General features: G+C 42.2%; 1 protein-coding gene across 1 annotated transcript in view; it reads left to right on the forward strand.

Moving 5' to 3' along the window:
* The window catches only part of LOC130356157 (ovochymase-2-like), a 79,397-nt gene that overhangs the window by 35,394 nt on the left and 29,166 nt on the right, over positions 1-14,837 (forward strand). Inside the window, exons 9-14 of the mRNA XM_056557314.1 lie at positions 2,754-2,894; positions 6,202-6,438; positions 10,756-10,941; positions 11,183-11,292; positions 12,933-13,033; positions 14,485-14,762. Of these exons, the coding sequence (XP_056413289.1) occupies positions 2,754-2,894; positions 6,202-6,438; positions 10,756-10,941; positions 11,183-11,292; positions 12,933-13,033; positions 14,485-14,762 (1,053 nt within the window). The remainder of the gene's footprint in view (positions 1-2,753; positions 2,895-6,201; positions 6,439-10,755; positions 10,942-11,182; positions 11,293-12,932; positions 13,034-14,484; positions 14,763-14,837) is intronic.

Below are 14,837 nucleotides of genomic sequence, written 5' to 3' on the forward strand. Positions count from 1 at the left end.
TGATCCGCTCATCTCTATTGAGGACCCATTGGAGGGAAAGTCTGTTGCCAGCAGCCGCAGTAATTCCAGCTCCAACAGTGTAAAATTTGCTGCAGTGTATAAGTTGCTGCAGTGAAAAAGCTTGCACTTGAATCTTAAAATTGAGCTGGCGGTCCACCACGAGGCCAGCTACTGCCTTTCCCAGCCCTTGCTTCTCAGCACACCCCCATGCTCATGACTGAGTGTCCACTTCAAAAGGGAGGAACTGAAGCCCCAGCAACTTTTGCCGTTGGATAAGTGGGCGCATAAAGCTAGAAGTGGCTACAATGAAAAAGCTCGTACTTGTATCTTAAAATTGAGCTGGCGGTCCTCCTCCAGGTGAGCCACCACCTGTTCCAGCCTCTGCCCCTCACCCCCTGTGAAGGTGCGAATGTTTCATTCAATCAGTTATGGTTCATTGTTATCGCTCCAACCTGTTTGATTGGATTGTTGTGGTAATTCCATAGGTAATATATGACGTCGACAACCATAGGGCCTCAGTCTTGAAAAGATTACATCGATTTTTTTACATTTAAATTTAAGATTTTGATTAGATTCACAAGTTTAATGTCCTGGGTGCTCAAAGCATTCACTTTGAACTAATACTGTATGACCACAAAACCCAATATAACAAGGAGTCAAATTGCGGCACAATGACAGAGCCTATAGGTGGCAGCAGCCGATGAGACCATAGGGCCTCACAATAGAAAATATGAAAGATATTTTTGCAAATTTAAAATGAAGATTTTAATAAATAAAAAATGTTTAAGTTTAATTTAAGGTGCCACAGCATAAGGAGACCATATGGTGGCACAATGATACAGTCTGGAGGTGGCAGCAGCATGAGGAGACCATAATCTGGCAGAATAACACAGCCTGGAATTGGCGGCAGCAAGAGGAGATAATATAGGGGCAGAATGACCCAGCCTGGAGGTGGCAACAGCCTGACGAGACCATAGGGCCTTACAATTGAAAGGATTAAAGATATTTTGGAACATTTTAAGTGAAAATGTAAAATAGATTAAGATTAAGTTTCATTTAATGTGCCAGCAGCATGAGGAGACCACATAGCCACGGTGTGTCTGGGTCCTCTGTCTCATCTTCCTCATCCCCCTCTAGCTCCACAGCCTGCTCCTGCTCCTCCTCTCCTGTCAGATGACAATAAAAACCACCCATTTCCCAAATCCTTGCCTGTTCTCCACTGTTCCCCTCCCCCTCCTCCTGGGCTCATGTGGCCTCAAGATGTAGGCGGTACAGTAGCTGGGCAGTAGCTACTGACTGTCCTCTAGTAGATCGTCCTGACTACAAAGTGGAGCTGAACCCACAGCATAAGATACTTCTATGGGGGAGGGAACAGCATAGGACACCGGCAATTGGAGGACAGGACTGCTCCTTGGCCATGCCAACTGAGGGTTGTGTCTGAGGAACCCACCGACTGTTGACTGTGGGTGTCAGATGTCACTTGTGATGAAGTGGATGACCGATTTAACAAGTCAATGACAGCAGATGGGTTGCTAGTCGAGACACGACCGCTAGCTGGTACCAGGAGCACAGGGCTCTCACTGCAACTCCTGCTGCCATGCGCCCCTAGTCAGCTGCAACCTCTGCCTATGCCTGATGAATTAAGGCCTCTGCCACTCCTCTGTGCATGTCCTGGCACTTCTCTGCATGACATACTTAGTGCGTATATGAGGGGAGTACATCACGCTCCACTATGCTGAAAACAGTATTCATCTCCAACACCAGCAGGTGTGTACTTTTGGCTGGCCTTTCACAGTATCTAGGCTCTTAAGACTTTTACAGGAACAAAATGGTACACCGCTTAGATGTACATATGTGGTATGCACTTATGAGGGGAGTTCAATGTGCTCCAGTATGCTTAAAACAGTATTTGTCTACAACACCAGCAGGTGTGTACTTTTGGCTGGCCTTTCACAGTAACTAGGCCCTTAAGAATTTAACAGGAACAAAATGGTACACCACTTAGATGTACATAGAGGTTACACTTAAAAGAGGACAATACGCTTTTAGTGCTCTGCTCACCCTAACTGGCTGGCTACTATTAGCTTTTCAGTTGTTGTACACACCAGTGCTGCTGCATGTACTACATCCAAAATTGCACTCTCTCTCAATCTCATTTCCTTCCCTGTCAGTGCTTCTTGGCTGGATTTGGGCTTGAGGTGAATCGCTGCTGTAATACACCCACAATTGCACTCTCTCTCCCAATCTCTCTCCCTTCCTATCTGCGCTTCTAGGCTGGATTTGGGCTTGAGGTGAATCGCTGCTGTAAAAAAGCTTTTCTGTGCAACACACTGCTCTCTGTCCCTCTCTCTGCAATAGAACGCTGATGTGAGTGGCCGCAAGATGGCTGCCGATTATATAGGGCTATGACATCACAGGAGTGGCTGGCTGCTGATAGGCTGCACGCTGCATGTGATTCAGGGTCATACCGCCGACCCTTGTTCCCACCTTCCCAGGATTCCTTGCCCCATGTCCTCACATGTGGATCCACCATTTTAGATGCCCTGGAGTCTGGACCGCACTAAATGGAGTTTAATGAAGTGATCAAATCGCGGCGATATTCTTATTCGTTGCGAATAGAATTTTTCATGAAATTTGTAATGAATTTGGATTTGTCAGATTCAATTCTCTCATCCCTAATGACAGGTAATATCCTTTTTTTAATGACTAATAGAGCATCCAGGATGTCATTTTAATCTGTTTTGTCATTCCAGGCACTTACTGTGGATTTTTTAAGCCTCCGGTGATTATTAGCTCTAGCAACAAGCTTTTCCTGAAATTCTCCACAGACAAAATGATAACTGATCGTGGTTTTGAGGTAAAATGGGAAGAGGTCCAGCCTGATGATATAGAAGGTAATAATTGTTAAAGGTTGATATTTATCCAAATGTATGATATTAAAGGGGTATTCCAGGCAAAAACTTTTTTATATTTATCAACTGGCTACAGAAAGTTAAACAGATTTGTAAATTACTTCTATTAAAAAATCTTAATCTTTCCAATAGTTATTAGCTTCTGAAGTTTTCTGTCTAACTTCTCTATGATGATGTCACGTCCCGGGAGCTGTGCATGATGGGAAAATTTCCCCATAGGAACTGCACAGCTCCCGGGACGTGAGTCAGCATTGAGCAGTTAGACAGAAAACAACAACTCAACTTCAGAAGCTAATAACTATTGGAAGGATTAAGATTTTTTAATAGAAGTAATTTACAAATCTGTTTAACTTTCCGGAGCCAGTTGATATATAAAAAAAAAGTTTTTGCCTGGAATACCCCTTTAATCTCTATAACGCTGGGTTCATATACAGTATACAATACAGGAATATGGGTGCACTACTGTGGTAGATGTAAACAATACATTGGCTATCCCTCAACACTGATGTTAAAATTGAGACATTCGCCAGTGTATCCTTATATGAAGGACACACCAGAGCCCGCACACCAACGCCAAGATTACTCAAATTGATGCGAGACCTAACGCTAATCCTACCTGTGCTTGATAAGCAAAACAGGGGCCAGTGGGCAATTACGGCAGCATTCGGTTGACTCACAACTTCCTCCCAGATACCCTCCAGCGTGACTGAGCACACATGCAATGGGAGGAGGGAGGCAAGCTGCAAGCCCCACCTGAGTTGGCTAATATGGGTGCCTGGCCTCACAGGTGCTACCTTAATGCTGCCTTGTAGATATTCAAGGCGCATTACTTTTGGAGTTTACACACCTCCAAATATAAAATTTAAACAGACAACAAAAAAATGTGTGTAGGATTCTATTGTGGCACTTGTAGTCCGCTGCAGGCATCCTCCATTGTATGCATTTTTATGCTGGGGATCACCCCTAGCAACGGACTAAAAGGGCAGGATCTGCTCCCCCAGTATAAATGCACAACCGCATTTGGGGTTGAGCACCTCCAGCCATTTGAGACCATGTTTTTTTGTTGTTTGTTTAAATTTAATATTTGGAGGTGTGTAAACTCCAAAAGTAATGCGCCTTGAATATCTACAAGGCAACATTAGGGTAGCACCTGTGAGGCCAGGCACCCATATTAGCCAACTCAGGTGGGGCTTGCAGCTTGCCTCCCTCCTCCCATTGCATGTGTGCTCAGTCACGCTGGAGGGTATCTGGGAGGAAGTTGTGAGTCAACCGAATGCTGCCGTAATTGCCCACTGGCCCCTGTTTTGCTTATCAAGCACAGGTAGGATTAGCGTTAGGTCTCGCACCAATTTGAGAAACCTTGGCGTTGGTGTGCGGGCTCTGGTGTGTCCTTCATATAAGGATACACTGGCGAATGTCTCAATTTTAACATCAGTGTTGAGGGATTAGCCAATGTCATTGTATACATCTACCACAGTAGTGCACCCATATTCCTGTATTGTATTATTCTAATTGTTACACATCCACACTGTTTATCTGGTGTAGGATTCTATTGTGGCACTTGTAGTCCGCTGCAGGCATCCTCCATTGTATGCATTTTTATGCTGGGGATCGCCCTTAGCAATGGACTACAAGGGCAGCATCTGCTCTCCCAGTATAAATGCACAACCGCATTTGGGGTTGAGCACCTCCAGCCATTTGAGACCACGTTTTTTTGTTGTTTGTTCATATACAGTATATCCAGCATCCAGCATATATGAACTCAGCCTAGATCTCGACGCAACTGATGCCACAACTGATGACAACATGTATCAGTTGTCATCAGTTGTATGGCATCCGGCGTCCATTCTTTCTGGACACCAGACAGGGGAACACAGTAAGCTGCATTCCCCTGGCCGGTGCCTTACGGATTGTCCAACCATCTTGCATCAAAATTGAGACCCTGGATGATTGCAAACTGTCCCATTCCAATTAAAGGGATCCGTTCTAGCATCGATTTCCCTCTGGTGCATGCCAAAGGGAAACTATGCCAGACGCCTGATATACAGTATATGAACCCAGCCTAAGAATTACCTTTTTAACATTTTGTGCTTGAATATTGGCACAATGGTTATTCAGCTATTTTGAATCATAGCACAATATATGTTTTGAGTTTGTATGTACTCTCCATTTTTGTATGTTTCCTCCCACTAGATTGACCATGTGGTCCTTTTTTGCCTGTCAATATTCTATGTTTCTATGTACTGTAGGTTACCTATCTTCTTGTAATTGTGCATATATGCAAGCCTGAGAGATACATATCATAGCCCTGTACTTTACATGAAGGAACCTCTTTAGTCAACATTTACAAGATCACTTAGATGGACATTTATCAACGGGTTTAGTCAGGTTTTCTTTACTATAAATGTCGCAAAATTGTCGCAACTGCGACTACGTGTGTTTTCGTGCGACAATTTGCATGAAGAACAAGAAAAGCAAGAAAATTCAAACTTGCATACGTAGTAAATTTTTCAAAATGGATTTGCTTTAGTCGGGTATTTATCAACTGCGACAGTCGCAATTGCGCAAAAAAAAAAAGTCGCAACAAGGGAAAAAAATTCACTAAATTTACTCCAGCTCAAACATGGAGCAGAAAAAGCTACTACCAAAGTAAAAAAGGAAAAATTGCTTACGTGAAAGAAAATTACCAACAGGCTGAAACCAGTTGATAAATAAGTCACACATAAGCAAAAAAAAAGTAAGGAAAAAATTACAAAAAAAAGGATACATAAGCAAACATTGATAAATGTCCCTCTTAGTGCTTCTCATCAGCAAAGTGATTTCAGTTTATGGCTGAGGTCTTTCTTTATGCATCTACTACAACTGTAGGTGTCCCAAAAGATTGTTGTCAGCTTATACCTTGAAGCTCTAATCTTTATGGACACTATAGTTAGCATCATGTAGTGTAATATGATTATCATCTTTGTAGCACACGAGAAATGCGTAACCGTGACATCACGAACCTCCGCCCTGCTTCACCAGTCATCCTGCACGGAGCGAAGTTCGCTCCGTGCACTGGATATCTGGGGTGCCACAGTCGAGATTGCGGGGTTCCCCAGTGTCGGGACCCCCCCGCAATCAGACATCTTATCCCCTATCCTTGAGATAGGAAATAAGATGTCTAGGGGCGGAGTACCCCTTTAAGTTGCCATACACACAGTACAAAGACACTAGTTACTGATATGTTAAATGATTTTCTTCTGACAGAGTATTACGTGTACATAATATTACCTTGCTTGACTTTTTACAGAAATCCAGTCTTGTGGCGGTGGCTTCACCGAGGAAAGTGGAGTAATTAAATCCCCAAACTGGCCAAATAATTATGCCCCTAACAAATTGTGTGTATGGCATCTTCAGGTGCCTGAAGGGAAACAGCTTATAATCAATTTCACTCATTTTGACCTGGAAGACACAGATATTATAAGTAAGCAGTGTTATGACTACGTGGCAGCATATGAAGAGAGCTCTGGGCAAATCATAAAATACGGTATGTTCTAACTGTTGTAGATGTCATCAGTAAACTTGTTAGGCTCATCCAGTACCAAACTTTATTTTAAATGCCTATTTCTTATTTTTGTTCTCAAGTGATATTTTATAATTATTTTATTTTATAATTATTGAAAAATGTAGTTTTCGATAAAGCAAAAATCAATCCAGTAGAGGCATGGGCTCCTCTTATACTGTCACGAAATTAAGAAAATTGTTTATAAAAACTTTAAATGCTTTCTGACGAACAAATTGGTGATGTTTACACATATTACACATCTTTACATATCTAATTTAGTCAATCCATTGAAGGCATGTTTATTTTTGCGTTGAGTGTTGTCATAAAAAAGCTTTTAATAAGATCTACTAAATAAACTACTTCACTGCTTAAAAAAAGAAGAGAAAAACATGTTTATTTATGAATATCAACCGGCCTGTCCAACAATCTGTGCTGATCTAATTCGTAATATAGCTTTATAAAATTTCTTCTGCCTGCAGCTACCACTATAGGAAGCTTAGACGCTTACAGCATATGGTTTTATTGTTTAGTTTGATGTGTAAATAGCATACAGGTGGCTTCCTTCTAGCAGTGGCTAAAGGCAGCACAAATACTTAAAAATTTGTGGGCAAATTTGTTAAGACTGGCCTGTTTATATGCCACTATAAAAAATATTTGGCACATTTTGGCTTTTCCTAAAGTAATTTAATGAAATCTACGATTGCTATGAGTCATTTTATGACTTTAGTATTAATAAATCTGTGTATAAGTTTAAAGGGGTACTCTGGTGGAAAACCATTTTTTTTTTAAATCAGTTTGTCATGACCGGCTGGGGGGACAGGGAGAGTGAGCCCTAAATTGACCCTAAATAAACTCTCCCTACCTACTTGCCCATCCACCCTAAATGGTGGATCGACAACTTGGAGCCAGTCCCTACCTGAGCTAACGTGCAGTGGACGTAAAAACAAATAATATACATAGGCAGTCACATGCAGAAACATAACAGGAAAATTACCAAACAAGCAAATATACCAGACCAAATGTAAAGAGGAAAACAGAGCAGGATATAGTGTACTAACATACAGCTCAAAAAAATATAAACAAGATAAACTGCAGATACGAATAAATTAACTAGACAAGGTATAGAATGAGTAAACAGCAGAAACCAGGAAATGCAGGGGATAAATAGAAGAACTGAATGTTAAACACTAAACTGATCAGGAACATAGAACACTGTTCACACTGGACTCAGATAACTAACATAAACAGATTAAGTTCAAAGGACACAGATCAGTCAGAAAGCACAGAGGACACTATACACCAACGGTAAAGCACAGAGGAAACACTAGATCAGTGATTATGTACTCTATGATCAATGCATGTACAAAAAACTCCAAAGATCAGAAATCATGAACTCTCTAGACCCCCCACTCCATACATGGAGGGACATAAATACTAAAGCCAAATAGACTACTAGCCAGCAGGGCACACTCCACCATGTGTTCAGAATACTGGCCTAGTAGAAAACAGAAATATAATACTTGGAACACTAAATACAAGGTACGGTACAAACAAGACTCAAAGTGTGAACACAGACTAAGATACAAGGCCAAAGCAGAATGGACATGCAATAATCCTAAAATCTGTCAAATGTAACACAGACTAAAATCTATAATAAACAAAACTATTAACCATGGTTAAAACTCAGAAATATTACAAGATAAATACAAAGTGCATGATAAAGCAGACATGGTCAGCAAAATAAAACATAGAGTAGATCAGAATTGCACAAATCATCAGCAACCAGAGTGCAACAAGGCTTGGGTTTAAATAGCCACACCCGAGTTGCAATTGACTGAGATCATTAACTATTCCCCAGCCAGGGAGAATAGCAAACTGCTCAGACAAAAACTAGAGTCTCAACAAACCCAAAGAACAGAAAAACACAAATACACAAAAACGGACATTACACAACTGGTGCCAGTAAGTTAAAAAGATTTGTAAATTACTTCTATTACTTACAGTACTTATCAGCTGATGTATTCTCCACAGGAAGTTGTATTTCTTTCTGGAGTTCTTTTCAGTCTGACCACAGTGCTCTCTACTGACACCTCTCTCCATACCAGGAACTGTCCAGAGCAGGATAGGTTTGCTATGGGGATTTGCTTGTACTCTGGACAGTTCCTGACATGGACAGAGTTGTCAGAAGAGAGCACTGTGGTCAGACAGAAAAGAATTCCAGAAAGAAATACAACTTCCTGTGAAGCATACAGCAGCTGATTAGTACTGGAAGGATTAAGATTTTTAAACAGAAGCCATTTACAAATCTCTTTAACTTAAGGCCTTGCTTCCTCTTAGTAAACCACACACACTTTCCCAATTTTGGTGCACTAAACGAAATGCAACAATTTTTTTGGCACAGTTTACACCCAAAACTGACGTAAATACATTGTACATTGATGCATCTCCTCCCCCCATGTTTTTGCGAAGGTCCAACAAGTATAAAGATATATTAATGAATAATTAAACAAAACATTTTTATTTTAAAGGCATGAACTTAGACACTAAATAAGTTATATACCCCAAATATTGCTAGCTTAAGTTAGGGCCACAATTACTGTAGAATGGATGCACATGTAGCGGTTGCACAGAAGGGGTAACATCATAAAAGCAACTCTGAACTAAGCAGTCAACTTCTGCTGCTGCTGATATTTAAATAGAGGGGGAGTTGTAAATTAAGTGAAATACTTAACAGATCACATAGCCTATCAAAGAGGGATACTGTTTAACACAACTATCACCATTTTAATTGTTTGGTTAGGCTTTAGTAAACAGCTAATTTTTTTTTTTTTTGTAAATAAACATATTTGCAGTGGGCAATTAATAGTTTTGATTACACCTGTATGTTATTTATGCTACTGTTCTATATATCTGAATTGGGTGTGTAAAAATCCATGCACATGCTGCAGAAACAATCTCATACAGATGGATGGAACAACTTCTAAGTTGCCAAAATTTGTATACCAAACTAACTTAGGGCTTGTGCAACCAAATAGCTACCAGTAAGATACAATAAACACTAATTTCCCCTGAGATTTTTTTTCTGTTGTTATATTTGGTGTTTTCAAAACTTGTGTGTTTTTTTGTAATATTCCCCTCTGTCATAAACCTTTACATCATGAAGAAATTTTTTTTTCATATCAACTGGCTCCATAAAGTTAAACAGATTTGTAACTTACTTCGATTAAAAAATCTTAATCCAACCAGTACTTATCAGCTTCTGAAGTTGAGTTGTTCTTTTCTGTCTGACAACAGTGCTCTCTGCTGACACCTCTGTCTGTCTCAGGAACTGTCCAGAGCAGGAGAGGTTTTGTTACGCCGAGCGCTCCGGGTCCCCGCTCCTCCCCGGAGCGCTCGCTACATCCTCGCAATTGCAGCGCCCCGGTCAGACCCGCTGACCGGGTGCGCTGCGATACCTCTCCCAGCCGGGATGCGATTCGCGATGCGGGAGGCGCCCGCTCGCGATGCGCATCCCGGCTCCCGTACCTGACTCGCTCTCCGTCGGTCTTGTCCCGGCGCGCGCGGCCCCGCTCCCTAGGGCGCGCGCGCGCCGGGTCTCTGCAATTTAAAGGGCCACTGCGCCACTGATTGGCGCAGTTAGCTTAATTAGTGTGTTCACCTGTGCACTCCCTATTTATACCTCACTTCCCCTGCACTCCCTCGCCGGATCTTGTTGCCATTGTGCCAGTGAAAGCGTTTCCTTGTGTGTTCCTAGCCTGTGTTCCAGACCTCCTGCCGTTGCCCCTGACTACGATCCTTGCTGCCTGCCCCGACCTTCTGCTACGTCCGACCTTGCTCTTGTCTACTCCCTTGTACCGCGCCTATCTTCAGCAGTCAGAGAGGTTGAGCCGTTGCTGGTGGATACGACCTGGTTGCTACCGCCGCTGCAAGACCATCCCGCTTTGCGGCGGGCTCTGGTGAAAACCAGTAGCAACTTAGAACCGGTCCACCAGCACGGTCCACGCCAATCCCTCTCTGGCACAGAGGATCCACCACCTGCCAGCCGAATCGTGACAGGTTTGCTATATGGATTTGCTGCTACTCTGGACAGTTCCTGAGACAGACAGAGGCATCAGCAGAGAGCACTGTTGTCAGACGGGAAAAAAACAACTCAACTTCAGCAGCTGATAAGTACTGGTAAGAAGATTTTTTAATATAAGTAATTTACAAATCTGTTTAAATTTCTGGAGCCAGTTGATATGAAAAATATGCTTTTTCATGGAATAACTCTTTAAAATGTATGCTCTTCTCTTTTTGTAGGTCCTTTCTGTGGAACTACACTGCCAACTCGAATCACTAGTAATACTCCCACCCTCACAATTCGCTTCTACAGTGACATTTTCACAGAGTCAAAAGGTTTTAGAGCCTACTGGACCACCAATCTCTTACAAGCACCTCCAACCGATGCACCTCCAGCCCCCAATCCATGGGACAGTATACAAATAGGTAAATTGGTACAAATTGTGAAAGTGATTTCATTATATTGATTGAAATGGGTTTGCATTATTCAACAAATAATCCAACATGAGCAAGATTGTCATATGAAAGACTATTCTGAATAAAAGAGTTTTAAATAAAAATGTGTATTAAAGAAAATAGTCTTAAATTAAAAAAATATGTATCACAGAAAATAAGTGACATTTAAAAAATTAGAAATTTAGTGTGTTTATTTTATTGTTGTTTTCAGAATGGCCAGATAAGTGTGGACAGCCCGCATTTCCTCCCCAAATTAATTCTAGAATTGTCAATGGAGAACCCGCAACACCTCACACCTGGCCTTGGCAAGTGTCCATGCAGGTAAGATACATAGCATTAAATCAGTATACACAGTACGGATAGACTTGACCTATCAGACCTGATAAAGGTGTATTGCGGTGCAGGAACACTTATCCTCTATCCAAAGGATAGCGGATAAGTGTCTGATCGCGGGGAGGGGGGAGTCACTGAAATTCCCGTTAAAAAAAACACACAACTGTTTTAAAACCGGAAACAGTAATCAGATTGGTTGGTGTGGGCAGGTATTGACTGCCAGTGTTGTTTACTTGGGGCTCATAGGGGGGAGATTTTTCAAGACCTGTCCAGAAGAAAAGTTCCTGAGTTGCCCATAGCAACCAATCAGATTGCTTTTTTCATTTTTCAGAGGCCTTTTCAAAAATGAAAGAAGTGATCTGATTGGTTCCTATGGGCAACTCAGCAACTTTTCCTCTGGACAGCTTTTGGTAAATCTCCCCCTAGTATAGTTGAAGATAAACCAATCAGACTGAGATGAAGCCATAGTTAGATGTCACAATAACCTGGGTGTAGTTATATTAAAAAAAAAATCCTAACCAGGAATCCTATGGCAAAACTCTGACCTAGTATTTCTGGTCAAACTGGGTTTTATTTATTTATTTATTTTTTCTGGAAAGGCACTAGTTTTTGCATAAAAGTCATCTATACTAAAATGTATAAATTCTGTATGTTAAACAAAAGAGGAAAATGTGTTAATAAATTCCTCCCAATAACTGAAAATCACCATTTTATGAATTACTTATTTCTTTTGGTGCAAATTCCTCATAGTCCTCCCCAAAATCCCAAAAAATTTGTAACATATTTTTCAGTCTATGGAAAAAGACTTGCACGCCGCACCCCGTTATAATCAGTCCCTGGAGCGTGTTCGCTCCGGGTCTGATTACTGTCGATCACGGGGCCGCAGGCTTGCATTGAGGGGGGCGGAGCATGACGTCACAGGGGCGGAGCCTTGACGTCAGAAGGCTTCGGCCCCGTGATCTACAGTAATCAGACCCGGAGCGAACACTCTCGGGGGACTGATTATAACTGGGTGCGGCCTGTAAGATCACGGGGGTCACCAGTGGCGGGACCCCCGCGATCAGGCATCTTATCCCCTATCCTTTGAATAGGGGATAAGATGTCTAAGCGCTGGAGTACCCCTTTAACTAGTAGTGAAATCATTGACTGAATTGTGGACTCATTTGTACATAATGTAGCACTATGCAGAAGATGATTTACAAAAGTAGAAGTGGAAGAATAACTTTTTCCTATATGCAGCCCTCTCTTCCAGTATGTTCACATGGTGGAATTTCTGTGCTTGTGCTCATATTCCTTTCTGCCAAGCTGGTAACAGATTTTTTTTGCAGATTCCATGTGGAATGTGTGTGGACTTTGTGCTGAATTGATGAGAAATTTCTTGCACTCAACACACAGATTCCGGATGGAATTCAGAGTTCTATTTACTTCAATAGACTCTGCTAAGGAAATCTGCAAAAACTATTGACATGTACAGTGTTTTTTGAAGAATCCACAATGAGGAATTTCCACAGTTCATTCATTCTGCATGGAAATTCTGCCACGTGAACTTAGCTTTAAGAGGATCCTACATGATGCAGTTACCACAGGCATACAGTAACTTTGCATTTTTCCTATCCTTTTATTTTTAGGTGTGGCCAAGTTCACGAAATGAAACCATTTTCTTTCACACATGTGGGGGCACTCTCATCCACAAGCACTGGGTCCTCACCGCAGCCCATTGCTTCATTAAGTAAGTTTATCATTCATTTCATGCATTTTTTAAAGATAGTCTTTTAAGATTATTATTCTAGTGTCCTGTAAAGTTTAGCATTTAAGAAATCTGTCATATTCATGGTTAAAAAAAAATACCATGTTCCCTCTTGTTTGACATCTGTGTGTCTCTAGAGCCATTGATTTGTGCAATAATGGTAATATCTTGTCTTCAGTGCACAGAGCCCTGCTTGTCCTTAGTGCACAGAACCCTGAGGACAAGCAGGGTTCTGTGCACTGAGGACAAGCAGGGCTCTGTGCACTAAGGACAAGCAGGGCTCTGTGCACTGAAGACAAGCAGGGCTCTGTGCAGTGAGGACAAGCAGGGCTCTGTGCACTGAAGACAAGCAGGGCTCTGTGCACTGAGGACAAGCAGGACTCTCTGAACTAAGGACAAGCAGGACTCTGCACTGAGGACAAGCAGGGCTCTGTGCACTGAGGACAAGCAGGGTTCTGTGACCTGAGGACAAGCAGGACTCTGTGCACTAAGGACAAGCAGGGCTCTGTGCACTAAGGACAAGCAGGGCTCTGTGCACTGAGGACAAGCAGGGCTCTGTGCACTGAGGACAAGCAGGACTCTCTGCACTAAGGACAAGCAGGACTCTCTACACTGAGGACAAACAGGGCTCTGTACACTGAAGACAAGCAGGGCTCTGCGCACTGAGGACAAGCAGGACTCTGTGCACTAAGGACAAGCAGGGCTCTGTGCACTAAGGACAAGCAGGGCTCTGTGCACTGAGGACAAGCAGGGCTCTGACTAAGGACAAGCAGGGCTCTGTGCACTGAGGACAAGCAGGGCTCTGTACACTGAGGATAAGCAGGGCTCTGTGCACTGAGGACAAGCAGGATTCTGTGCACTGAGGACAAGCAGGGCTCTGTACACTGAGGATAAGCAGGGCTCTGTGCACTGAGGACAAGCAGGGCTCTGTGCACTGAGGACAAGCAGGGTTCTGTGCACTGAGGACAAGCAGGACTCTGTGCACTGAAAACAGGCAGTGCTCTGTGCACTGAGGACAAGCAGGACTCCATGCACTAAGGACAAGCAGGGCTCTGTGCACTGAAGACAAGCAGGGCTCTGTGCACTGAGGACAAGCAGGGCTCTGTGCACTGAAGACAAGCAGGGCTCTGTGCACTAAGGACAAGCAGGACTCTGTGCACTGCTGTCCTGCCCTCACTTCCTGTATTTTGTCTCTACACAGGCAATAGCTGCAGGGACAAAACAGCATTTTTCCACCCAAAAATATACACATATTTTTTTAACCAATGTATTTTACAAATATACATATAATGTTATTATGTACATTATATAACTTTTTTTTTTTTGCAATTGACAGGAACACTTTCATTTACCTTTGTCCTTTTTGATCACATTAGAGATCTTCCATTTTTACCTTGTTTACCCTATTTAATCTATTAATTTTATCTTTTAAGTTACGTAGATGAACTCTATCGCTGGCAAATGTGTGTTGGGAAGCACAACTTAACTTTTGTTGAGCCTACAGAAAAGTGCTACAAGATTCTTGGTATCTACCGTCATGAAGGGTTTGTTTATCCAGAAATACCAGCTTTAGAGTTTGACATTGCTTTGGTAAAGCTAGATGGAGAAGTGGTGGCCAATGACTATATCGATTTTGCTTGTCTGCCACCACCTAACCAGGTTCTACCTGCAAGTTATCGTTGTCATGCTACTGGATGGGGAGATGAGACAGGTAAGGTTATCAAAGTAAATCAAATAAACATAACGTGCATAACAATAAGCATTATAACATTGATTCTGTGTGTTA

The sequence above is a fragment of the Hyla sarda genome, chromosome 1, assembly GCF_029499605.1.
Source record: "Hyla sarda isolate aHylSar1 chromosome 1, aHylSar1.hap1, whole genome shotgun sequence".
Classification (NCBI taxonomy): Eukaryota; Metazoa; Chordata; class Amphibia; order Anura; family Hylidae; genus Hyla; species Hyla sarda.